At 41.4% G+C, this 27743-nt stretch overlaps 1 protein-coding gene across 1 annotated transcript in view; it reads left to right on the top strand.

The window, feature by feature from the left end:
• The window catches only part of gabra3 (gamma-aminobutyric acid type A receptor subunit alpha3), an 86149-nt gene extending 59139 nt beyond the window's left edge, over positions 1 to 27010 (top strand). Inside the window, exons 5-11 of the mRNA XM_062406134.1 lie at positions 3466 to 3686; positions 7764 to 7846; positions 8894 to 9046; positions 12153 to 12305; positions 14672 to 14877; positions 21605 to 21643; positions 21786 to 27010. Of these exons, the coding sequence (XP_062262118.1) occupies positions 3466 to 3686; positions 7764 to 7846; positions 8894 to 9046; positions 12153 to 12305; positions 14672 to 14877; positions 21605 to 21643; positions 21786 to 22106 (1176 nt within the window). The 3' untranslated portion in view covers positions 22107 to 27010. The remainder of the gene's footprint in view (positions 1 to 3465; positions 3687 to 7763; positions 7847 to 8893; positions 9047 to 12152; positions 12306 to 14671; positions 14878 to 21604; positions 21644 to 21785) is intronic.
• Positions 27011 to 27743: the final 733 nt, after the last annotated feature.

Genomic DNA, 27743 nt, shown 5'->3' with positions numbered 1-27743 from the left:
TCTATTAGATTTAACCTGATTTGACCGATTTAAACCTCTCCACCTGGGGTGCAGTGGAGGCCGACATACATGAAAGCCTAGTGTTTGCACTTTGAAGTTTACAGTGTGAGTGTAGGCCTGCTGCGAGTGGGTCGGCAGCGAGCAAAAAGAGACAGCACCATCAAAATCATGAAAAGTCATTGTTTCAGAACATCTGGCAGCCAAGTGCTTGAAGTGTTCTATACCTTTGTTGGTCTTTTGTCATATGTTTCCATCTCTGTGTTTCCTGCTTCTCGCTGTAGTCAATGGATGCACAAAACAAAATAACCTTAAAGGAGAAGATCGCTTGTAGATTTGAAAGGGCTACAGTCAGTTTAGGATCAACCCAATTTTAAAATAAGCCCATCTGTGAAGGAGCTGTATTGCGAAAATGATTTGTCCATCGATAGAATATAATTAGATGAAAGTTTGATGTATAAACAAATCCTTCTTCATGAGATAGATATCTGCCTCTTAAGCCTCTAAACGCTGCTCGATGTTCAACAGCTACGTGTGTTCACTCTGGCAGGTAGCTTACGGAAGGTTTATCAGAGCTTTGTAGCCGTACAAGCTGCAGAGTCAGGGGATAATTCTCAGTGGGTCTGACCCCTTTCGCAAACACACACTTTCTTTTGATCAGTTGTTAATCTAAAATCATTGATTTCGGCCGCTTGAAAGTCATTTGTCAAGCAGGGAAAAGCGAAACATTTGCTTGTCCTGGCTTTTCAACCACGGATCGGCTGCTTAACTCAGTTTTATATCACTGTCACCAGCCAGGCTTTGCTTTGAGACTGTTGTCTGGACACAACAAGGTATTTGAAAACCAGAATGGCAAACAGTAGACCGTGTACCTCCGCCATTGCCACACAGCCTCAGAATGAAACCGCACTGAAATTCCGTAGATCCAGATGTTTATTTGGATCCGCACCGAATTGCACAAACTCATGAATGTCACAACATGCCGGATATATTAACATCAAGGTCTATGAAATGTTATCTGAGAAATCCACCCTGATTCGGATCCGGACCAAAGTTATAAAAGTTCTTGGTCGAGTAGTTTTTGCATAATCCTGCTAAAAATATAACCAACAACAATCAGATAGGGGTGAATACAAACCTCCTTAGCAGAGATAATGATAAACTGGGGCTCTGGAAACAAGCGATGGTCATTCTTCCCTTTTTAAAAGTTATGTTTACATCATTGGTTAATTCTAGGAACATAAATATAAATAGTTAATCAATGGATTCTGGTTAAATATAAATGTTGTACAGTTGTAGAGTTGTTGAAACTTTATTTATAAGTGTCTTGGTGACCCAGTACTCGCAGACACATAAAACTTTGCTGCAATGTCCCACTTTCACTCCATCCAGGGACAGCTATGGCATGTCATCCCCCTTTTTCTCTCTCCCGTCCATCCTCTGCTTTCCAATAAAGGCACGCTGCCAAAAACATATAGCATATAGGAATATAAAGGGGATCTGTTTGTGTATTCATAAATCTGTTTGTAACCCTGCCAACCAGGTGCCATAAATGTGTTTTAAAATGTCATTTAAAATTACAGTTGCTTGCTATACAGTAAATCCATCCGTGAACCTCACGGCCATAAAAGGAAATCTGAAATCTAGTTTTGGGCCGAAGTTCCACTCTGTCAAGGAGAAATCAATCACTCTGTCCCTGGAGGAACACGAGCTGGCACTGGACGTGATTGTGCCATTTTGCCTTACATGGAAATCGACAATGCTTCTTCCACATCCCTGTCTTTCAATTCAAATTAATTCCCAGTGTTTACAGGGGATTTCTGTTCAGAAGGAAAACAAATGATTGCACCGCCCAGCTGGGCCCAGCACACTGTTGTCTCTGTATTCATCACTGGATGTTTTACACTGAATGGGATGTGATTTGGCCACTCACACAGAAAAGAACTAGAGGGAGATAAAGTGCCTGACATGAGAATAACTGTGGCGATGGGGATTTGCATGGTCTCTCTGTGCCAGGAGGGAACCAACTTTCTTGGAGTGTTGCCTGAAAGTTCAGGAACAAGACACAGAGGACACTGAACAATAGATCACAATATAGCCTGTGTGTGTCTGATGAACTAAATATGATAAAATAATCGTTGAAGTATCTTTGTTTTTTAAAGTTATTTGGACCTTGGCAGAGAGAGCAGCGGGTTTGTCACACCTTCATGCGTGTGAGACTCTCCGTGGGCTTTATGAAGAGCACTGCGGTGAAGGCAGATGCGGCGCAATCATTTGATGGTTCTGTCGGCGTGCACTCCATCAGGAGGTCAATCACATCAATTAACAGGAGCCCAGCATGCGCAGTTTAGAGGAGCCCATTTGATTTGTGCTGAGTGGGAGCCGTGCACCTCTCCTGCTGAGGGTGATGGCCTCCTGTTGTTAAAGCAGCTGAGAAATTACTAGATTCAGTTACAGTCGACCGGCGAGCAACCGCAGCTCGTGAGCTCGTCCGCGGTGCGAGCGGGAGGCACAAAGACAATCAGAGGGAAAACACATATGCTGTGTTTTTATTGATCGCTGATAATGTGTTCTGTTGCGGGAGATACAGAGAGCTTCCATCCATCCGACTTCGTTCAGGCAGCTGCACTCAGTCGGCATCGCTGCTGTACCAGGCAGACCAGGGAAAGGCTGTTGCTAGGACACCGACTCCTACTGAAAGAGGAATGTGAAACAAATTCCTTTTGACTGGCCTCTTCCTGCATTCGTTTTTATTAACTTTTTGATGTGCCGATGACAATGCAGACAGACTTTGCTTTGCTGCGTATTAATTAAACATGAATCAGATGTATTGCAAAGATTTTGCACCGGAGCTCATTTGTGTCGTTTGAACAGTCGGAACACCGAAAGGAACAATATGTAAACAGAGGAGTAATCACATGACACAAGAGTACATGATTTTCAAAGGCACAATGTTCTCTCCAGATGCTTGTACGTGTAGCGGTGTGCTTGTGTCTTATTTCATGTTAGAGCGGTTACAGGTTGACAGACTGGATCGCAAACGTGTGTATCTTGTATGTAAAATGGTGACGGTTTCACAATTGCCACACAAATCGTGCATGTTATTTGTTACTCGTTTACTTTGTGAATATCAAAGATGACGAGTTGGAGTTTCCTTAGTTTGGATTTCGATTATATTTGGTTTAATAATTTGTGGCCCATGGACCACAATGATCGAAAAGATGCCAATCTATCCATGAAGACAGTATGTTGTATATGCTGGGTATTTATTCAACTGTCCATTGTGTTGAATAGTGTTCCGATGTCCATGAGGTTTCGTTACCATTATTCATTAAAACTATGCTTTAGTGTCTGCTGTGGAAATCCTCAAGAGTTAAATGGATTTATCACCTCCACGCAACCAGTACTAAATCCCATCTCTCCAAACTGTCATGTTGCCAAATAATCCCAGGTCGTCTCTTCCCTCAGGAGTACACCATCGATGTCTTCTTCCGTCAGAGTTGGCGGGACGAGAGGCTTAAGTTCGATGGGCCCATGCAGGTGTTACCCCTCAACAACCTCCTGGCCAGTAAGATCTGGACTCCTGATACCTTCTTTCACAATGGAAAGAAATCTGTGGCCCACAACATGACGACTCCCAACAAACTGCTACGACTTGTTGACAACGGCACGCTTCTCTACACGATGAGGTGAGCCTTCATTCACACTGGCAGCAGGGCCACTTCCCTGTTGAAGAGGTTACGTGACAAGACTAAGACTCTATGGCTCTGCATGCATCTCAATGCGGCTGTACTGAAGGTGCTTTCACGCCACGTAACAGATTTGAAAGGTGCCACGAACCACGGACAACATTTAGTCAAACAATTTGGTCGTGGCTCAGCTAAAACAGTTTGCAGTTTGAAAACATGTTTTATGATAGTATGAACCAAGTGCAGGAAGGTGAGACAGTATTAAACAAAATAATAAGAAGAAAGAAGCTGAAGCCTCTCACCAGATTGCTTATGTCAATGATGAAAGCGTTCATTTTGCTGGTAGAAACACAATAATGATTCTACAGTAGCAACAACATTAACAAAGGGAACCAGTTCAAATGGTAAGAATTTAATACAAGGAGTAAATTGACAACACACCGATGACTGATGCACGCCAGTCTACAAACCAATCAAAATCAGGTATGGGTAGATGCAGCCCACGAACAGGTGATGATGACAGGATGTGGACCCCGGTTTGAACGTTGGTCAGAGATGTGCTGCAGGCTAAATGAAAACATGCAAAGACTTCATGCCAACATAAAGTTTTCAGTGGGTGTAATGTGCACCTCCCCTCACTGGTGACTGAAAGCACAGATGATCCAGTCCAGTACGACACCACAGTAAAACAGCTCTGCTAAAAACAGCTGCTCGCTGACACATTAACATAAAATACTTTGCTTGTAAAGACCTAGTTTTCTGCTGAGCTGAACATAACAGCTTGAACAAGCAGCAAACTGAAGACAGAGACAGAACCAGCTCCAGATGTAACATTCTAATGAACGCAGATCCAGGATTGATCAACTTGGAAAAGAAAAACTTTACCGGCAAAGGCAATTAATATATGAACTTCTGAACTGAAACAGACGAAATGATTCACATCGGAAAAAAAGGGGTTTGTGATGTTTACCTCTGATATGAATGTCACTATTTGTAATGGACAAATTGCAATTTTTAACTGATGATGTGGAAAAGTGAAGGGATCACCCGACTTATTACAATTCATCCTGAGCAGAGCATGAATATCAATTTCATAACAATTCATCTCGCAGGTTGTTGAGACCTTTCACTTGAACAGCTCATATGTCAACCTCCAAGCCTCGGTGCCGGAGGGATTAAAACTGCAGCAGCTCCTTGATTCATTTCCCCGTCCCGAGTGTCAGACTGTGCCGCCGGTCTGGGCCACATGTGTTTCACAGACAAGCTCAGAAAATAATAATCATTTGATCAAAGAGTGGCCGCTGTGTCTCTGTCGCGCCTAAAGTGGACTGTAAATAGCTGCCGAGACAGTCGGAGCCGGCGAATGCTATTATCTACATGACTGGAGCAAAAATAATTCATTGGCTTCAACTCATCTAATCAGTGCATCTGTCAGTCAGTCGGCGCTCCCTGTGAGCTTTGCGTCAGGAAATGGAAGAAAAGAAATGTTACGGTCGTCCAAATGGTCAGTATTGATTTCCGAGGGTGAAAGTGAAACAGGGAGAGTTTCACATTGTGGCTCCATATGAGTGGATTGGATGTGGTGGTGCAGTCCTGCCAAGGCCAAGGATGACATTTGCGCCCTAATGGAGTATCGCAAGGACAGATGTGTTTGCGTCACCAAGTAAATGTCTGGTGAGATGATGAAGAGATTGTGTGAGGACACAGAGTAAGGTAAACCACCGTCAGACATTTTGGAACCGGCTCATTGGTCTTTATTTATCCAGTGTGAGGCTGCATTTTTATTTTTATTTTTTTAGATTTCAAGCTCCCGAACCCATTTCTGGACTCACTATCTTTTGTGTTGCACTGATACTGTGGTTTATTCACGGTGTTAAACGCTGCAAACGATTCATTTAGACTGTTGCTTTTTTTCAAATGTATCCTCCAATACATATGTATTGTTAAAGCAGGTCTGCAGAGAAGAGATTGATAACGTGGGCTTTACTCGGCACACTTCACATGTATCAGGCTTTAGAATGGGAAAGAAATCCATTTGTTTTAATAGGATGTCTAGTGTGGAGTCCATCACCGCAGTACCCTGTGTTGACCGGCTCTCCTTAATAAACAGCTGCTTAAATCCATTTCATCAGCACGTCGACAGCATCTGCACTGACGGATGCGGTGAAGGCCTCCGCTCTGCAGGATTGCATCATTATCTTTGGATTGAAGGAGCTGGTATTGTCTGCCGGTGCTGCTGCTGCTGCTGCTGCTGTCCTGTGCTGGAATGAATGAGAGAGTATATCAATTTGTGAATAATGTAAAATACTCAAAGAAGACCGTGGTGTGTATTTTTAGGTCAAACTTTTAGCAAAAATGCATTTGTATTTGTATTTAACCACTCAGCCATGTTGGACAATATCCATTTCATAGTGATGAAAGAGATAAAGAAAAACTAGGATCCATTGGACCAATGCTGCACAACTAAACACTCTGTGCTGTGCAAATACAGTCGGTGCCATGCTGCCTTATAGAAGTATTATTTCTGGATTTTGAACAAATAGACATTTTAATATACTCTTTAATGTGTAATGTACAGTCTTGCACTGCTAGTGGATCCCCACCTTGATCCTGACCGTAACACCTAGTTGATGATTTGCCAGGACTTCTGATCTGGCGTCAGACAATGAGGTCAACACTGAATTCTCAACTTTTCATTCAGTGACAAATTAGGTTATGTTTATTAAAAATGATCTGTAAACCTTCCAATCACCCTCAGCGTTGGCTTGTTTTGTAGCTAAGAGCTGCTAACAGCTGTGGCTCAACACACCAGCACACGTGACGGACACAGAAATTAAAAGATCAAACAGGATACAAACATCTCAGGATGAAGACGCCGATGAAGATGTCAAATTGACAACACAATGAGATTCAAAAGCTTTTGTTTGATATTGGCTGACACAGTAATATCATTCCAGATATTTCCCTGTGGTTGTGAACGCCTCTGACTTAGTCCATCTCCTGCTGCGTTCTTCTTCTGTCAAAGACATTTCCAGATATGAGAAATTGCTATATTAGCATATTTTTTTTCTCTTTAATATCTTTGAGTCATAACCCAGACAGTTTGCTTAGTCATCTTGGATCCAAACAACTCTCTTAGTGCTGTCTGATCCACATGTGGCACAGTTTAGGGACAAGATGAATTTGGTCTATTAGATGTCAGTTTAAGTGCTGTATGATATGCAGCGGTGCGTTGCTCACGTGTGATTTATTTTGTAACATGTTAATTTGCGTAGTTGCTGAGACACTTATCAGTAATGAGGCAGCACCGGAGAGCAGTCAATGGGGGGGGGGGGGGGGCTATTGGCTCACAGGGTTGTTGCATTGCAACACAAGGAGCTAATGAGAAACTGTTCACTGGTCTGTGATGTTGATAGTTTTCATTTTACAGCATGGAATAGCGTTTTCACTGATAAGACACTGATAAGTAAAAACTACTCATTAAATCACTTTATCCAGTAAGTTTATAAAATTTAGATTCCTCATAAGGCAACTACATTTACCTACTTTAATATCCGGCTCTGCTCCCAGTTGCTCAAATAGCGCAGCTCTGGATTGATGCCTGGTCTATAAATGTTTTAACTGAGTTACAATAACCCTGTTTGTGGTCCATTTATAAGCGACCCAGTCCACCGTAGGGTGTTTTTATGGGCTGCGGTTTTGTTTGAACTCAGCAAATGTAATCCTCACGTTGATTAAATATGTATGAGTGACATAATATGCCGAATTTCTCTGTTTACTTAGAGTGCATTTTTGCGGCTCGGCTATGGGACCAAATAATATAAACTCCGGCGCTCTCTGGACATTGTGTGTTTGAGTGCAGCCCTCCAGTTTTTTTTGTGTGTTTTTTTAAAACATACTGTACATACCGTGGCTTTTAAATGACTGAAGTGGGCATTGTGTCATGTTTGCATCCCACATTTTGATTTAGCTAGTGTCAGTTTCTTGGCGCATGATAAAATACAGTCGTATCACCTCTGATAATGCTGACGCCGCGGCATCACCACTGAAATATTGATTCTCCCCTTGTCCCCTCAGGTTGACCATTCATGCCGAGTGCCCCATGCACCTGGAGGATTTCCCGATGGATGCACATGCCTGTCCTCTGAAGTTCGGAAGTTGTAAGTCAGTCCACATAGCCATGGGAAAGCAGGAGCTTGATATGAAACAGTGCTGGGGGGGGGGGGGGGGGGGGGGGGGGGGGACCCTTTTTGTTCAGGAAAAACTTCCAACCGCACTCACTGAGGAATATGAGAGAAGGGGATAACTGTCATTCTGAGAAGTGGTTCTTGTAGCAACGCAGCAAAATTAGTCAACCGTCAGCTTAGAGCGAGCGCTCCCTCGATAGAAACGAGGTGATGGATTTATCACACTAAAATATGTTCAGGCTATTCAGTGCAGATTTATACTTCTAGCATATGGACTCACTGCAGCCAACGTGTATGAGCGGTGCTATATACTGTATTTTATAAACGGATTGTTCACCCAGATATGAAAATGTCCTCATTATCTCCTCACCCCTATGCCGATGGAGGCAGGGGATAATAGTTTGAGTCCACTAAACACTTTTGGAGTCTCAGGGGTAAACAGTCTTAGATCAGAATCCAATACAATTGAAGTAACTAGTTGTCGCTTCTTCAGACGTAATAAAACAAAACACAACATGCCTCCATCCTGCTGTTGTGGTGTCATCTATGTGTCCGCAAGCCCTGACGTTCATATTCCACTCGAAACGGCCTCATTTCACCGTTTTTATTTATATAATTAAGAAGCTTCTTGAACCTCAGTTTGTTCAGTACATCTTGATTCTCAAAAAGACTTTCTGTTGCACAACGTAATAAAGGTTAGAGCATAATATAAAACAATGTGTTTTTCCATGTCGTTAAACAAAATGTATTGTTATATCCTATAGTCCAATCACAAAGTATTGGACTCTGTGTTATATAAGTCTAAGTCTATATAATATAACTGACTGAGACTATAGATCACTAAACAGTCACTCGCTCACTACTGTATAGACAAGAAGATTTTCTGAAGATGACTGTTCTACGGCAACATTTTTAACCCCAGCAATTGTTGATGTGTTCTAAAATGTGGACAGAAAAGATGAAGTTGCCTCCCATGTTCATCCCTTATCCATGTAACCATCTGTTTTTTTTTTTGCTCAGATGCTTACACGAACAATGAGGTGATCTACCTGTGGACTCAGGGAGACGAGAGGTCTGTTTCTGTGGCCGAGGACGGCTCAAGGTTGAACCAGTATGACCTGCTGGGACACGTTATTGGCAAAGAGACCATCAGCTCCAGCACAGGTAGAAGAGGTGACCCCCTTCAGCTCAAACAGTAGTACACAGCTTTTTCCTGAAATTCAACCTGATGTTGTGCGTTTGGACAAACCAGACACCACACTGAGCTTTTACGGCTGCAGTGTACGGGTGTATTCATGGCAGTTTGACAGCTGTAGTGGACACACCAAATTCTAATATGATGGGGGGGTTGGTGAACAAAGTTAGTGCATCATCACTTCTCCTTTACTTTCTGTTGACAAAAAGACCTCACTTTTTATTGGCACTCTTCTGTGTGTGTTCATAGAGTAAAAATCTGCACTTTTCTTCACTTTCTGCCATTTTACATTAAGCTTGCATTATCTGGCTCCATCCTGAAAAATGATGACTGTTATCAGTTTTCTGGGAAAACTATTCAGCATATTTACAGAAGTACTAGAAGCGTGCCAGAGGTGAAAGCCTTATTTCCATTCTGTTGTGGGCTAACATCCCAGAGTCGACTTCATGAGCACAGAAATAAAGGACAAATATCCTTCCCCGTACTTTTGATTACATATTCATTCGATTTTTTTTTCGTATTCGAACCATTTTATCTGACAAACACAGTCACATCTCTTTTTATCCATTTCCCCACTGATAGACTTAAAGTTTATGGCGGCATGAAATACCGAGGTAACTGCTGGGTAGCGACTTAAAATAGTATAAACAAAAACATTCACTGCAATATTCCTGCAACATAAAATAGAGAAATATGTATTAATAATATAATATATTTTAATGATACATATTAGTAGTGATCATTTACAAGAAAATGTAAGTAGCCAGGGTATTTTGATAATGATCTATCGGGGAAATAAAACATTTCCAATGTCAATTTAGATAACAGGATTTAGGTAAAACGGATAAAGTGCTGAAAAACTGAATGCTGCACAGCTGAAGATAAAAGGTTGCATCAACAGGGCAGCAGGTAATTACTGAAAGAGTGCGTCGCTTACAATGCAGCAACACCGACTTTCATTTGAGAGATTTGCCCTCAGTTGTGAAGCCGTATGCTCGTGTGGCGCTCAGCAGCTGAGAGTCACAGATCTGTCTGACTGTGTTCTGAGACTAAAAGCTTTGTTGGATGACATGGTGCCTGTTTTCCAAGGAGGCAGAAAGCTGTTGAAATAAAAGAACTCGTGCAACTCCACGGGGAAAACTTTCCTCGAGCACATCTTGTGTGCTGGTTTGAACTTGCGTCTGGCAAATTCTGAGGGAATTTTTGAAGGAACAAGATCATCTGAAGTCTGACTAATAGAGCCAATGAGGTCAACCTGACCACTTTCATAAACAAGTTCAGCTAGAGGATGTCAGATTTTTATTTAAACTTAATGGAGTGCAGGGAAGCCGAGGGACTGGCTGGATTTGAGCCAGTTCAGCTCTGGTTAGAATCTTCTCATAAAAAAAAAAAAAAAAAACACCTCAGGGAGTGAGAGGCAGTTTTTCTCATATCTTTGCAACACAGATTACAGACATGGCAACGAGAGCTGGTGCTTAGGGCGGACTGTGATTGTGTCCATTCACTGCCATCTCCGACAACATCTGAGCAGAAGGAAATGTTTTATATCGAGAGGCTAGAGTGACGCAGGCCGAGGGTTTTTTAACAACAGCAGCAAAGAAATCCATAGGAAAATGTGAGTGTGGGGTTTAAAAGGAACACTCCACTGAAAATCTATATTTTGAAGTTAGGGTCTGACGTTGGCTTGAAGGGTGGCTCTGAAAAGGTTGTATAGCCGTTCCACATGGAAAGTGTTTTTAAAAGCTTTTTTTGACATCCATCACTCGGACATGTCACCAACAGCTAGAATCCAGTTAAATCTAATATTTCACGGAGAAAGCACTCGACTCACCAGAGATCCCCTGCAACCCAAATCAATTTTTCCCCGCCACCCACTTAGGTCCAAGATCATTAAATGGTATCTGTAAGGACTGCTTTAGGGTCCTGGTGTCAGTGACTATGTTTACTTGGACGTATATGTTCCGACTATTGACTCTATCCACAACAAAAGGTTATTTAAATTGTGGTGTTTACATGAGCTGCTCATAGAATATTTAATGTATATTATCATTTACATGCTACAGTCTGATTATGACTCAGCTTATAATTACAGACACTACATCATATGTCGGCTGTTCCCGCAACCTTCCTGAAAATATACCACCTCCCCCCCCTCCATGGATGGATGCGCCCTTCGAGCCATTATCTACACTGCTTATCCTTCTGAGGGTCACACAGTTTTCCTCCTGTATAATCCTCATGCAGCCTGGTTGAAAACTATTTGTGTCCGGTAACTTTCTGCCATCAATCAGCCGGGTGTCTGGCTGCTGTCCTTCCAGCTCCCCGGGAGCTGCTGACAGACAAAGATGAGGAGAAAGATGCTGAGCACTGGTCAGAGTCGGTGTAGATTAAAGAATCCAATGCCTCAGTTTCGGTTAATGTTGATTCCCAGCAATGCTGCCCCTCTAGCAGCTGGAGTCAGGCCAGCAAACTTTTCAGAGCACCCTTTGTAGCTAAACAAAGAACTCATTCTGTGGTCATTTGTATTGCCGGCCATGGGGATATTTAGTGATATTACAGTTTGAAAGGATCAATCTTGTGGAAACAGTATTGACGTATATTATTTTCTATACCTCCAGTGTCCTTTTCTGTAACTTTTGAATTTCGGCTCAAGGTTTCCTCTCGTTTGTTGTGTAGTGCCGTGTGTGAGGAATAGAGAGGATATGCCCTTTTGACATCTTCACCTCATTTTTTTACTATGAGAGATTCATTTATTCAATTTGGCCACTCTTTCCAATTCTTCTCTTATGCTTTTCCACGTCGTCCTAGATGAAATTGAAGTGAAATTGAAGGAATGTATGTGTCTTTTATACAAATTGCACATCAAAACCACCTTGGAAATATTCTTTTCTCCGTCATTTTCTGTTTCCATGTGGTTAAATGGCTCATCTTAAGGACCTAGACCTATGAGCTAGACTTTGATGATGCAAACGCACACATTAATGGTTTTGAATGTTTCAGCTTGTATTGCTCCCAGCTGTGCACGGCTGAATCAATAATCATGACCCTGTGTGTTTCTCTCCATGTTTCTTTCCTCCCCCTCAGGAGAATATGTAGTGATGACAACATATTTCCATTTGAAAAGGAAAATTGGCTATTTTGTGATTCAGACCTACCTGCCGTGCATCATGACTGTCATACTGTCTCAGGTCTCGTTCTGGTTGAACAGAGAGTCGGTTCCTGCTCGCACTGTGTTTGGTGAGTGCCTTCTTGTGTCTTTAATCCAATATATTAAAAATGCACTAAATGATTAATTGAACATGTGAGATCAGTTGTTGGAGCTTTAACAGAAAAACATGCGCAGAGCTGATGATGATTCAGCATTATGCCAAACAAGTGGAGGTTTACCCCTTGAAAAGTTCTAAATAACATGAAAACCTATCGGCATTTTGCACATGGGTAGGAATGAGTCATGTTTTGTTTTTTTCCCAGAGCTTCTATCACAGTATTGATTTGTTCCTACATCTGTAACTACAACAACACTAATTAATCAGAGAAAAGTTGGAAAGGCTGGAACTGGAGAAATGCGGCAGGGGATCTACAAGGTGCTGCATCTGTCAAAGAGGATGTTTGGCTACTTTGTCAACTACAGAGCAGCCAGTCCGGTTTCAAGTGTTATTACTTACCGAGCCGGAGGTGATTTAGATAGAGCCGAGCACATCACATAATCCCACGGGAATACCAGTGGACTAAGAAGGGTCAGATTGCACATTTCTATTGGTGGAACATACTAAATCAATTAATTTAAATGGAAATGGCACACGATCAAATCGCCACTTTTACAGACAAGGTTTTTGAAGAGGACAACAAATCCTTTAACCAAAACCTCTTTCAGGTCTATCTTATATTTTGCAAATAATATGCCGAAGGGCTTTAGTAAAAAAAAAAGGTAATAATAATAAGCTGCAGAAAATGCATTTGATTTTATTTGACATTTCCCCCTTGTTTCATATGTGCCACTTCACTGTGTTATCCCCCTTATGTACCGTGAATAATAATAGAATGTGCTGCATAATCTATGAAAGAGCCCCTGACCTGTGTTTGTTGAATAATTTGCATTTTGATTTGGAAATGAGGCACACAAATGTATGCACGTAGACTCACACACACACACACACACACACACACAAACACACAATCAGAGTGACAGACATTTAATAAGATGTAAAGCAAGGGATTGTTTAAGAAATAACAATTTAAGTTACAAAAGCTTATTTCCATGCATTTACAATAATAATGTTCCTTCAGTTCTCCACAAACAGACCCGCATGAACATTTCTCCCCCAGCAGTCGTCTCAGAAATCATTTCAGTCCCGAGTAATTCTATTTGTAGAGAACAATTTCCTTCACACGAGGAGAGGAGCTGTAATCAGTGTCATTTTCTCAGTGGAATGATTGAAACATCTACTGTGAAGGACAAGGTTCCCTCAAGTGCCCACGTCTCATATTTTCTCTTCTCATTATATCGCAGCATAAAACTGAAACTTAGCGTCTCTTTGTTCCTCCGAAACTAAAGTCATTCATCAGTTCTGTTTGCTGGTTCATTTCAAGTTGTATTTTGAAGGGTTGATCTGGTTTAAGAGCCTGATACATTTGATCTACATCTGGATTTTATGTGAGCATCTTCCCTGATATTACCCCATATCGTAATACTCAAAAGATACTCAGATCAGAAAGAACTGAAGACATTATTTTCCATAGTTGGATGGACGACCTCTATCCAAGCCTCATTTGATTCCCAGGGGTGTGGAATATACAAATGTGTCACACTTTTAAAAGACTACATTTCAAAAGATGCGTTTCCAGATTAATTAAGAAGTGGATAGAGATCTGTTTTCTCCAGTATGGTGTAATTATATTATGGTGTAATTCATAATCATGTGACTAACCCTAATACATAATCCTGCACTAGATGAATGCAGGTCACTACCATCTTTCTTGTTTGTGTATTAGGTAAAGGAGATTTCAGTTTTTCCATGGTTGTGCAGGGAAATGTATTCATTATTCTTCACTGCATATATTTTGGACTCCAGTAGACACGGCTCTACAAGGGCATCTATTGGTGCTCATAAAAACATGTCAGACCGGTTTAAACAAAAGTAAAGTCAAGCGTACAACCTGGAACATTCACTACAATACTTCATTGTATTGAGAAGCTACTTCCTGCTCGAACCTACAAGACCGACCAAGCACAGTCACACTGTTTATGCACCACTGAACTTTGTTAGTGTGGCTCCACTGTCTGATTTCTCACAGCAGATGATTATGTAAAGTTGAGTCTCTGCAATGCAGTGGACCATTCTGTTAGGCTCATAACTTTTTACTCTTTAAAGCCCAGTAGAGTAATTTACATGATTGAGCTAAATTGGATAATTTAAACTTGTCTTGACCTTCTGTTACATGGCCTGAGTGGACACAGTTTAAAAGCTGCACGAAAAAGTTTCTAAAATCTCTAGATGTTTAGATCCTTTTGCAAACTTCAACTCAAAGTTGTGAGAAAATTAACTTTCCTTTAAGTGTTTCCCAAAAGAGCCTGTTTGCTAATGTTTTTGTTTCATCCTCAGGGGTCACCACTGTCCTTACCATGACCACTCTGAGCATCAGTGCTAGAAACTCCCTCCCTAAGGTGGCCTATGCCACTGCCATGGACTGGTTCATGGCCGTGTGCTATGCCTTTGTCTTCTCTGCCTTGATTGAGTTTGCCACAGTCAACTACTTCACCAAGCGCAGCTGGGCATGGGATGGGAAAAAAGAGGGCATGGAAATAAGGGTGAGTGATTCTTAATTAACATGTTTTCATATAAAAAAAATTATGGACATGACTTGACTGCACTTATTATTCATCAGTGTGCACTAGCATTGAAAAGCATCCCAAAACACTAACAGGGTTTTCCGAAAGGAGTTTCTCTCCCCATTTATTTTCTTGCTTATTAAATTGCAGAATAATTTTCTTCATCGTTTGCTTTGATAAACGTGTTAAAAATGCTCAGAGTTTCTTAGAAAGTCCTCATTTTACACTGAAGGAGTAACGAGGGCAAATTGCACTTTGGGAACATTGATAGAAAATTCCTCCCTTAACACAGCCTGGAGTACTCCATAAAGACTATAAAGAGAGCTTTTATTTATTCATTAAGAGCCAAATGGAACAGGGACAGTGGGGCGGAACAGTGAGAGCAAAAAAAAAAAAGCAGAGGTAAACTCCCAGAGATGCTGGCCCTGATTTATGATGGCAGCATATGTTCAAGTCTCATCCTTAAGTCAGCGTAAACTCATTCTCCCCAGAAAAAAATGGCAGCCTTGCATCTCGTCTGCAAATTAGAGGCTTGCAGATTAAAAACTGAGCATTCGTCTTTTAAAATCAATTACCCGCAGCTAACGCTTTTATTTGGAGCATGAAATCTGATCGTGCAGAGTTTACAGGTTTTTTTTCTTTGGTCCGAGCTGATGTCGCCATTGTTTATGAAGTTATAAGATGGTGAGTGAATTAAAATCAAGGTAGGAAAAAGCAGAAGAATAAATTGTGCACACAGTAGTTTTATTAGGAGGATGCAGGGGTCTGAGGCAAGACGCGTTTCTATGAAGTTCTGGTGAAGTCATAAATAAAAAGTGATCAGTGTCTCACGATAGACACAGTTCTTAAATTGACAATGATTCCTTTGATGTTTTATGGCTGATCAAATCCAGTGAAATAGATTGGAAGCGTGAGACGGTATCAGAGCACAAAGACGCAACAAAGAAAAATAAAACACTTGGTCCTGCGCTGAACTTATTTAATATCCATATGTGTCTTGATTAATTGATTCGTTCTGCTGCACCATACACTTCAAAGGCGTATATTTGTTTCTGAAATTATCGGAACAATTGCATTGTCCATATGGATTCAATGAATGACCCAATTAGGTGATGAAAGTCTTCTGGGTTTTAACTGACATTGAATATAAATGTTTATATTTACATCTGCTAAATCTTAATGAGTGGTTGGTGCCGATGCCAAGTGTCAGTTGTCAACAGTTTAAAATTTAAAATGTAATTCACAGCACAATTCGCACAACTACACGCGGTTGTTTATCCAAAGGCACACGTACATTACCGTGAGAAAGGCAGCTGGAAAACACCATGATTTATTTGCATCAACATCCATCGCTTTATATTAAATTATGCTTTTCTAGTCTATTTGAGGCGAAGTAAGGAGGCAAAGACTGGCAGAGGAAACTGTTGTTGCTGCTCGCACATAACACTTCTGTCACGGACGCCACATGAAGAAGATGGCACAGCCATAACCTATTTTCTGCTATTTATGTACAAACTGTTTGACACAATCAGTGCAGCCTTTTGTCAGTTTTTTTATATATACGATGACATTTGGTCCTCTGAGTGATGGGCAGGGATGTATATTGCTGCCTGCTGCCATGGAACTTTTCAGTTTGCAGCGATACACTGCAGCAGAGTGGAGAGTTACTTTATTTATTTTTTCTTCCTCCTTTTGATGCCTCCTCTTAATGGCAACAGCCTGAGCTGCCTTCTCAGGGGCTGTGCTGAGCATGCAGTTGTCATGATAGATAAAAAAGAATGGGGTCACAGAGGGAGACATGGCACTCCCGCAACACTCCCCCCGCCAGAATGAGCTACTGGAAAGCAAAGGCATCTCACTACACTTTCTTTTTTTTTCCATTTTTAATGTATTTGGAGTAAAGGGTGTAAAAAAAACCTATAGGAGGAGAAGCTAAGAGAAAATGGTGTTTTTAAGCTCAGTTTGAAAAATACAAGCTCTTCATCTGAGGCAAGGCCACTACTCTTAGTTCCATACCCGAATAAAAGACCTCACTGCCCCCCAGGGTTTTGTATTTCCAGGTTTGAAGACAGCTATAGTTAATGTGCACCAACTTACTTTGCAGGATTCTGGGGGGTCTTAGCCTTTTTCTTTTGCTTAACATTCTTTTTGACAAGCGCTCTACCCAATTAGCGCTCTGTCACCAGCTAAAGGTGTGCTTATTACAGAAATGAGCCGATGGGGAGTTTGGTTGAAATAAAAGCCTGCATATTCTAGGGATCTCCATGACACACGATTGGACCATACTGTGTTAAATGTATTCAATGCTGGATTCATCAGCATAGACTGCATGGAGCAGTGGCTCATTGTGCGGTGGGCTTCACCACCGGAGCCAGGGAATTATCACGGTTTCACATTTACGCCTCATAATCTTGTATTTCCAGACCTGCTGCATATAGATGACTACATCTACAGATGTTTTAACGCAACGGGTTTGTTAGACAATGGTGGAGACGCAGCCTGTCAGCATCATTCCTAGTCACATTTGGTAGAGCAGAGCTTGACACTGCTACTCACTTAAGAGCTGCAGGAACAAACGGGGAAGCTGCTGCAGCTTGTTTGCTAGCGTAAGTTCACTTTTCTCTTTTCGGAGGTTGGTGTGCTCAGGTGGAAAAACAAATTTAGCTGCCTTTCCTCGCGGCATCTTGTTACTAAACTTCTATAATGACAATTTCCCATGCCATTGTTTGAGCTAGAGGGATCGTTATGCACAAATCTTTGCCAGAGTTTTCTCTATCATTGTAATAAAGCAAGATGAAGTGGTTATATCACACTCACCATGCTGAACTATGCTTTATTAACCCCATTGTCTACCAGACACCAGGCTTTTATCACTCCACCAGAGTCCTGCACCGGTAAACTTTAGCAAACTTGCACCCGCAAGGCTCCATAAGCCAACCTGTTACAGGAAAGGTTTCTGTGGACCGTCAGTGGTGACGTGTCTAGCTTGTGGCTATCAAAAGCTAATATGTTTTGGCCCTTTCTAGGAGCAGCAAAGCCCCTGAGAACATGTTCCCCACTGGCCACTGTTGTCTTAATGTGATGCACTTGATGGAAGTGAGGGGGTGAAAGGTGGCTTTATAAGCTGATACTATAGAATAAATCCTTACGACTGACTAGGAGCCTATTTCAATTTAATTTTATAATGCTCCAGAAAAGAAACCCACCAGTGTTTAGTTCATTTTTACGAAACAAAACAATGAACACAAGACGGAGTGAAAAGGAAGCAGAAGTGTTTTATAAAAACTGTGTTTCCCTTGATTTTGGATTACAAAGCAAGTTTGATTTTGACTTTGACAAAAACTGCAGGGATGACATAAAGCTCAGGCCGCCTCCAAGTGTCATATTTACAAAAAAATGGCATCGCAAGTAGCAATAAAAGACACAACAGGGACTCTACATCTCCATAAAAAAACAGGTCTGCATGCCCACACACCCACATGCTCACATACTTGAGGCTATTAAATATGCCAACACCTCATCTCCAACCTTAAACCGGCACAGACTGTCACAAGGTTCAGTTCTATGCACACATGCCCACGCTGAACTCCAAACAGCAGGACACAGCGAGGCACAATTACCCCCGGGGTAGTTAATCACACTCGCAAGGAAATTCTGATGCATCAATTTGCAGAAGTAACAAAGACAAGGTCAATAGATGCATTGTATTCCGGGGTGATTTGTGCCTGCAGCCAGCCAAATGACATTGAATAGTGCACACGAGTCTTTGGCCGGAAGTGAATTATGTGCTTTGTCGTGTCAGGTTGATGAGAACATGCAAACAGCCTGATGCCACGTGTGGTTTCTCTTATAATTAGACCATATAAATTACTGCAGAGGACGGCGCAGTCAGACAACACCAGAAAATGACTTTGCTCTGCTCTTGGGTCAGGTTAACGGGCAGAGAACATCCCCGGCGCCAGGGACTCGCGCCGCGTTTAGGGGTCTGCGCTTAAAGTCGTAAGACACATTACAGCAGTCATTGGCTTCTCCTGCTGATGTAAGCAATCACTGTGATGGAGGAGTCTCATGGCAGTGCTAGATGTGGAGGAGTCGATAACATGGGAAAGTATGTGGTTATCCATGGGCCATCAGTGCGACTCTTTCTCACTCTATGCTAATTGACGTGAGATAGACCCCCTTCAGGCTGCGCCTCGCCATTTCTCCGCTTTAATGCAATCAGCTGCCTCCGAGCGTTTCTCTCTCTCCACGAGACTCGCTGCTTTTTTGCACTGATCACATTCAACATGTTTCCACCTCAACTGTGCTGCCTCCATCACCCTCAGACAGAAGGTCTGAAATTCAATAGTGTCTTAATAAGCTCATTATTTTTACCTACTCCGGATACTTTTCCACTGCTTGTCACATTTGATGTGAACAAGTGGTCTCCCTGTGTGATTAATGCACACTGCTTATGATGGGCCATCTTCCTATGACTGGGGTGCGTGCGCATGGCGTGGCGGCTGCATTGCTGATCTGCTGCCTCTCGTGGGTATATGTTGGGGGGGGGGGGGGTTCTGCTACGTGAGGTTCCTGGTATAACTACTGCATTTCCTTGAATAAAAGTAGATCCATGTACTCAACTATGTCCGGACTCTATGAAGCTGTGTAGCTTCCAGTCCTGTAATAACAATCAAAAACCTTTTATAAAACAAATGGATTCAGTCAACGGACACGATAGAGTGGTTTTACCTTGAAACAGGTACAGGAATATTTAGGTTACATATTCCACAAATTTGCAAAGAATTGCACACAGTACACTGAGAAAACAGAAGAGACCTCGACTCTCTGGAAGAACAGTGCGGCTGCTCTAAACTGATAACGTGGCGAAATGAAAAAAGAAGTGCATGCGCTGCTCACGCACCCAGCTTGGCCCCGGGGATGAAAAAGTATATCACAATCTTCGTAACACGATCATGATTCACAATCTGAATTACAGTATTCCTTCCAAATGTTGAAATATACTGCAGACACAGAGTATATTTCAAACCGGCTGACGGACTCACTTGGATCTATTCGCACCATTTTGACACAATATTGCATTAAAGTCAGTGTTGTCATGTGCATTAGTGTCTGGAGTCTGACTCCACACCTTTAAATGGCACCATATCCTTAATCTAGATAGAATGTAATGGCTCAGTCACCTTTCATTGCTCTTATCGCATTTTAGCGGCTGCTCCAATGCATCAGTCAGTGTTAACTCCTGGGCCTCATGAGATGCAGATGAGATACCGACCTGGGAGAAACACTCTCAGCGTGTTTCTCTGGATTGGTCCCTTTTGAGGAGGTTGTGGCATTCGAGGTGACTGATCATTTCATTACTAATTTTACAGATAACTTTGCTTGAAAATATATCTGACGCCCATGCTATTAGCTCACGTTGAGTCATTTTTCAAGACTTGGGGTGTAATTTGGCCAGTGAACAAAGCCACCTGGTCGTCAATCATTCTGTTGGTTTATGAACGTGATGTGGATCTGTGTTATTTGGTTAGATCAAGTTTGTACAGTGATGTAACCTGTTTGTTTCACTTTAGACATAGATCAAAGTCTTCATTATCAAACACAATATAAACCCTCACACTGGTCTACCAGTCTTGCCTTGTTGCATGCATGGCCACATCCCTGCCTCCCATTTGTGAGTGTGTGCGAACATTGTAGGATGAAGAGCAGGCAAAGCCGCTGCTGATAAGCCGTGCGCCTAAAGACAGGGAGGCATTTTGGAGGAGGGGAAGAGGGCACATTAGTTATGCTAATTAAAAAGATGGAGTGAAGGGAAAAGGAAGGAAAATTAAATGAGGATGAAAAAGCAGAACAAAAATGAAAGCCCGGCTCACGGCAAAAGCCAAACAGGGGAGCAGTGAAAGTGAAACTCTTGTGGCAGGACACGTTCGACTTCAGTAGCGCCGCAGATCTTAAAGTGGCCGCTGTGGGGATGAACGGTGGGAGGAAAACTAGCCCAGTGTCCCAGACTCACGTAGTGTCTGCCGCGCAGGAAACTCTGTCCGGTGATTAATCTCTGTGCCCTACTTGTTCCCTCACATTCACCGTGTGCACGGCCCTGTCCGCTCATAGGCTGACAGCATCCTCTGGTGATGTAAGTTTAGCTTTTCTGAGCGCACCAATTTAGCAAATAAATCTCAGTCTCCCTGTGTGATTTCAATATAAAAGACAGTAATGATTTCTCTGTAGTAGCAGGGAAGAAAGCCGCTGCTCCAGCCAGCTTTATCATCACACAGCATTTGTCGTGTTTGTTTTGTCGCAAGCTGTTTGCCTGAAGAGTCCTGGCTGCTCTCATTGACACAGTCTGTCAGACATGTTTTCAGGCACTGTTATTTTGCTTTGTTTCTAATCCTGCTCTGTGCTGCTACTGCTAGCAGTATCAGACGCCAGTCCAGCCTGGTTCTGCAATGATACAAAATGCAATTGTCCCCATTTCCACGCACTTGATTCAACCAAACTGATAATTTGGTCATGACATTTTTAATCATGACCATTTTTTTCTGCAATCCACGTTTGTATGGTGCAGATTTGAATTGACAATATTAATAGTGTAAAATGGTGTAAAGGAAAAAAGTAGTACTAGCTAGATAGTGATGAATAGAGTATGTAAGATTGGTAATTTTAATATAATTGGTAAACTTTTTTTCTTTTCTACTTTTCTTTTCAGGAACCGTTTCAGGCTAACATGGCCAGGATTAACGATATGGTTAGGCTTTTGTTTTGTTCTTGTGTGTGTCGTGTCTCGTGGTGTTGCTTCTATTTCCTCTTTATGAGTTCAAATGGAAGTATTGTTAAGTCTGGTGCTTCGCCCCTGACGACCTTTACTTTATTGCCTTCTTCCTTTTCAGAGAAGAGAATCTGCGACCTTGTCCAAAAAGGCAAACAACACCTTCAACATTGTCGGAACCACATACGCCATCAACGTTGCTAAAGACCAAGGTTTGACGACCATTTCCAAGAGTGCCACTGCAGCGGCGGCCAAACACCAGTATATGCATAAAATGGAGGACCCCTACACGGAGGCCAAGAAGTCCTACAACCGTGTCAGCAAAGTGGACAAGATATCACGCATCATTTTCCCAGTTCTGTTCTTCATCTTCAACTTAGGCTACTGGGCCACATACGTCAACAGAAAGCCCGCTATCATGGAGGCAAACAACCAAAACTGAATTTGACCGAATGCTAGGCCTGATCTGGTTTGGTTCACAGTGTAGACAGGTTGCAGAAGGCCAAATCCATTACATCTTTTTGTGTGTTTCTGAGTGTGTGTGTGTGTGTGTGTGTGTGTGTGTGTGTGTGTGTGTGTGTATGAGTGTGCGCGTGGGTTTGGTGTGTCTGTCTTTTCTTAAGAGTTTGATATTTTGCACGTCTGTATCGATGGAAGGCAAATTTGAACATACCATAGATTCACATCTAGTAGCGGACATCGCAGGGAGCACATCCTCACATCGGACTGTGTTTGTGTCGTTTTTTTTTTCTCCCCTCAACACTTAGCTCTGGCCCTGTTCCCTTTTGTGACTAACCAAATCGTTCCTTTGCTGTATCTTGATTGCTTGCTGTTTTGTAGGAGTAGTCAAATTGTAATTTCACTATGTCAAAACATAGTGAAAATACTCTGCTTGTAATAAGTTAGAGCAAGCATGCGTTGAAGTTTTCATTGTAGCTCATTACCACTGATAAGGTTTTGACAGAGCCATTAAGTTAAAAACATGCATGCACGCACGCACACATACGCACAGTGATGCATCAGAATTTGTTGGTCGTTTTACTGTGCTCTGTTAGCCGGGGCAGGCTGTATCGTTCCATAGGAACATCATTAATAATCGTCCGTGTCTGGCCTTCAGGTTGCACTGAATCTCAAGAGACCCAATGCAGTATCATCTGGAATTGCTTTCTCGCGTCCCATGGGGCTGCCTGTACATTTTCTAGTCCAGTGGCTCTTATTGTTTTAACTGGCTGACTGTGTTCAATGACAGAGAAGCTATGTGCCTTGGTGAATACACACATCATAGAGAAAAAGGCTTCGACACACTCACACTTGCATACACAGCACACATATGCACAAAAGGTCTGAGTGTATATTACATGTCAACATACACGGGTGTCCACAGGCTCTGTGCACTGTTGTATGTGGCTATGCCCCGCTCCCCCCCACCCACCCACGGCCCATGGGCTTGGGCACCGAGTGTAAAATTGCTCATTAGTGCGGAAGGGTAACAGACCTCTGCCTGTGAAAAGACGAAGCGAAGAGATTAGAAGGATCCAGCGTAGTCCAGAACAATTATCATGTGCATTTATGTTTTGGCTCCCGGTGTGGCGTCTCAATGAGCCGAGCAGTCACAACAGACTACCACCATTACCTCAGACTGAAGTCGAATTCTGGATAGCAGATTATTAAAACCCTTTCCACGGAAATGCGAATAACACTAGATGTTTTATGCATCAAATCATAGCAGACACTTTCTTTCGTTAAGTATACTGTGGGCAGGAAACCTGCTGCCTTGATCTCTGTTATTTCTCTGCATCATTCTCTGTAGCTGTGGCTCCATTATGATTTTGCCTGCATTTCTGCCTCATCACAAGAAAGAGTTCGATTCCAGTTGTACTTCTGCCCTTTTATACTTGATTGTGTAAAAGTATATTGGTGTTGATTCCCTTGTCTACAAACAGTATATGCTGTTCTGGTTTTGTGTTTTGTAGTAGACAACAAAGGCCAACGTGTCACAGTCACTCTGTATTTCTGAACACATTTTGGAGATATTCTATCACCACTGGAGACTATCACACTGCAAAATGCAATGAAATCAATGACAAGAAAAAGGTTACTTGTATCTCCAACAATAAAATGATAAACTAGATTTAATGTTTGTGATCACAACGAAGAACAAACCAGCCGAACTGATTCTTTTTCAACAAGATGGACATTTTATTCGTCTCCACATGTGGCAGCTGTCTCCAAATTGTGTTTTCCATTTGTTGAGTGACATTTGTATTTTTGTTTTGTGTTGGAATTTGGTATGCATCTATACAAATGTTATATAATTATAAGGCAATTTCTTTTGCTGGATGCATTCTCCTGAATTGAGGACTCTTTGACAGCCACTGCACCTTAGACCCAGCTGCAGTGGATCTCCTCAAACTGCATCCTCAGTGGTATAAGTTAGGAGAATGACTGAACCATGTGTTGACCTGTCTGGTGATGTGTTAATACCACAAACCATGTAACAATGTATCAGTCATTGGTTAGTGCATGACAATCTGTACATGTGTGTGACTGCAACCTCTGATAACAGCACCCGTCACACTGAAATAGGGCATAGTATCTATGTTTCTGCAGCTTCTCACTCTTCAACTCCAATTATTTGTATTGAGTATTGATGTAATGCTAATAATTTACAGATGTTCTGAAGGTGATTTAAACCCTCATCTGGTAGTGCATAGATTTTAGCTCACATTCCACACACACCCACACACAACTATGTTCTTCATCTATCTCTGTTAAAAACAAAAATACAAGATGGGTGAAAAGGGAAGTCAGTTTGCGTACGGAGATCCATCACCATTCAAACTGCAATTTCGGTCCCACCTGGGTAAACAGCTTCCGATCTGTTCAAACTAAGGTTTGATGTGAATGTGAAAGTTAGCGTTCTTTTTTGTTGTTCATTAGTATTACTGATGAATAACAGATTGGATACTTATTCATTTATATCATCATGATTAAATGTTGTAGTTGGTGGTATCAGTCTCATCCACTCTAAAAAGCATCCCACATGCATGAGGACCATAGAGACCTCACAGTAAATGTTGTTTATTTCATTCATCCACTGACTCTCTCCTGGAAAATAATATTCATATTCAACCTAGAATTGCACTTAGTAGAGCACATACCTCGGCCAAGGCCCAACAGCCTCCCTAAATTCAACCAAATTGCTAACACTCATAAATATCAGTTCCTTAAATGTGCCTGATTATTTATAATAACATCCATGAATTATTCCTTTGACAAATGGTGAAAAATGTGGATTAAACGCCTCTCGTAATGTTAGAGAAAGTGAAACAAATTAACGGATCTGGATAAAACTTGAATGGCTTCTTCCCTGACCACCACATCTTTCCACCAAGTTTTGTGGGAATCAGTATAGTTGTTTTTGTGTAAGCACGCTTACAATCCAACTAACACACAAAAGGACAGGGGTGAAAACATAACCTCCTTGGTGGAGGTAAAAAAAAACAATAGACAGACCGACATGATAAACTTATTAAACTCATTTTATATTGAAAATATGTGGTAAAATATTTATTATTTCAACACCTTCGTGGGAAAATAGAGACGAGTCATAACAGGCCTACACAGGGTCTGTTATATATGAAATACTACTGTGTCTCAAACTGATTCATGATACACATCTGCTGTGGGTGTTCAAAGCCGGCTTCCGACTGCTAATTCAGAATCTGATGACACACAGTGCTAATGTTTATGTATGATTCCTCTTGAGTAATGTGATCATTGTACGTTGGTTAAGTAGTTTTAAGCATCAGCCGCTGGGTATTTAAACTGGGACTCTGAAACAGCATACCTCAGAGATGGTAATAATACAAAAATTAACCCAGAGCACCCCGGCTCACCTCTAACCAGTTGACAAGATCAGTATGAAGTGGTTCCGAAGATGCATTCCCAAAGGAGTTTCATCTGTGTTCAAACTGTTCAGTAGTGAGAATGTAGCAGACGTGATCAATTCAATTTTTACAGCACGCATTTGTAAAATAAGGGATTTTCAAATGTCAAATTAGTCGTACTAATAAGGAAACTATTCCCCCATAAAAGTTATTGGAACTATATAAAAAAGTGTTTCTTCAGTATCTCGCTTTCTGAAATGGTTTACAAGGAGATTCATTTAGATGTTGGTGTTTTCTCCATTTTTTATGTGACACTTGAATGTTTATTATGTATTTGTTCATTCCTCACTATGTTCATATTTATTTCTGTATGTCTGGTTATCTTTTTCATGATAGCTATAAGAGGTTTTAAACAAATTTCCCTGAGAACAATATGCAAAATGATTTACAGAGAAGAAAGAAAAATAATGTTGAGACACACAACCACACAACCTCTGCAGCTGAACTACAGAACTGACTGAGTGGCCATGGAAAAGAGGGAAAAAAATTGCAAAATTAAAAGATGGATTATATTTGAAAAAGAAATTTAAACTAGACAGTATTTTTATTTGTATGCATGCATACTGAACTTTTTTAATGTTCTGACATCTTCATTCCTGAGGATTTGGATGAACAGAACTCTACTGTATTGTTGCCATTCTGTTTGGTTGTGATTGTATTATTCATGTGATAAGTATTTTCCACACAGGGCCAGAGTGAACTTCAGCAGAAACATGTCATCCTATAAGATATATATTAAGAGTATATTACTATATGAATACATTTATGCTATTCAGTAAAGTATTAAATATTATATGTTTTATACAACATAACCGCTACAGAATTGATGCAAATCTCTCAATAGTAGAAAGCCGTAGACAAATAGATTAAGGAAACAAATTATTAAACTAAGTGGCAACAAACTGAAAAGTGTTACCAGGTTGTGAATTTGTAGATATTGTGAAATCAATTCAGATCGTTTTTTGTGAATATTGATATGTCACGTCATTTATTTTTACATCTGATAAGTACTGCTGTCTTACTTTGAGCTCTGTGACACTACGTGTTATGGTGGTTATAAGACGTACACTAGAGATAATATTCATAAAGCTACTTACAAGATCAGTACCCTGTGTGCACTTTTCAAACCTAACTGTGAATTAGCAGCTGTCTGCAAACAGAGTTGTACACGCCGTGTTTCGCTCTATTGCAATTTCACTGCATGTCCCGACGAATTGAGATCCAAAAGACCTTCTACACAAAGGCAGCTCTGTGAGATGAGTGGACTGTCTTTGGTGGGAGGTCGTTCTCTATATGTTCAGTGACTGGACTCTGTATGTTGCCCTGTCTCGTTCATGTGCTTACTGTATGAGATGTAGCAAATGGAAATGGGGATTAAAAAGGACGTTGCATTTTATCTCTGAGAGATAAAGATCCTTCTTGGTCACGATCCAGCCACAAAGGTGTAAGGATTCATGAGATGTTCCTTTAGAGGCTCATTTGAAAAGTGGTTTGTCTGTTTCTTTGTGTCACTGACTTTGATTACATCAACACAAATATTCCAATAATAACCCGATTAATATGAATAAGAAGCTGCCATGTATGCGGCCTTTTCGGCTGCTCTCTAATCACCTACACGCAGAACCGATTTCCACACTAAACCAATGATCTCACATCCCTGTTCCTGGAAAAAAGGGGTGTCGCTTCTTCTGCAACAACAAAGTTAAAACACAGCGTTGGATTTCAGAAATTGTGTTTCCCTGTGACAGCGCCTGATTGAGACACACATAACGAAAAAGCATTTGTTTTTGCAGAGCCTAACATGTACACATATTATAAAGCTGCTGAGGTAAAGCAATTCACATTCACAAAACTTTACTGTCTCAACACGAGATTGAATTGAAATAGACAAAAATGGATCAAATAATGATAAATGTCTGTTGAGAGCAATGAACAAAGCAGAGGGCTTTTCAATTTGGACATTACTGAGTATTTGTATTTAACTTTGCAGTGGTCTAAAGACGTTGAAGGTTAGTGTAGCTGCCTGGCTCTGGTCCAATGCTGACTGCCCTGTAGCTGCATTCCGCTGCCCAGGAAGGCTAATGTTTCAGGCAAAAACACTTAATTTCTCTCAGCATGAAAATGAGCTT

The sequence above is a fragment of the Platichthys flesus genome, chromosome 15 (assembly GCF_949316205.1).
Source record: "Platichthys flesus chromosome 15, fPlaFle2.1, whole genome shotgun sequence".
Lineage (NCBI taxonomy): Eukaryota > Metazoa > Chordata > Actinopteri > Pleuronectiformes > Pleuronectidae > Platichthys > Platichthys flesus.
Note: the sequence above shows the minus strand (reverse complement) of the source record. Positions and strands in the feature narration are given on the sequence as shown.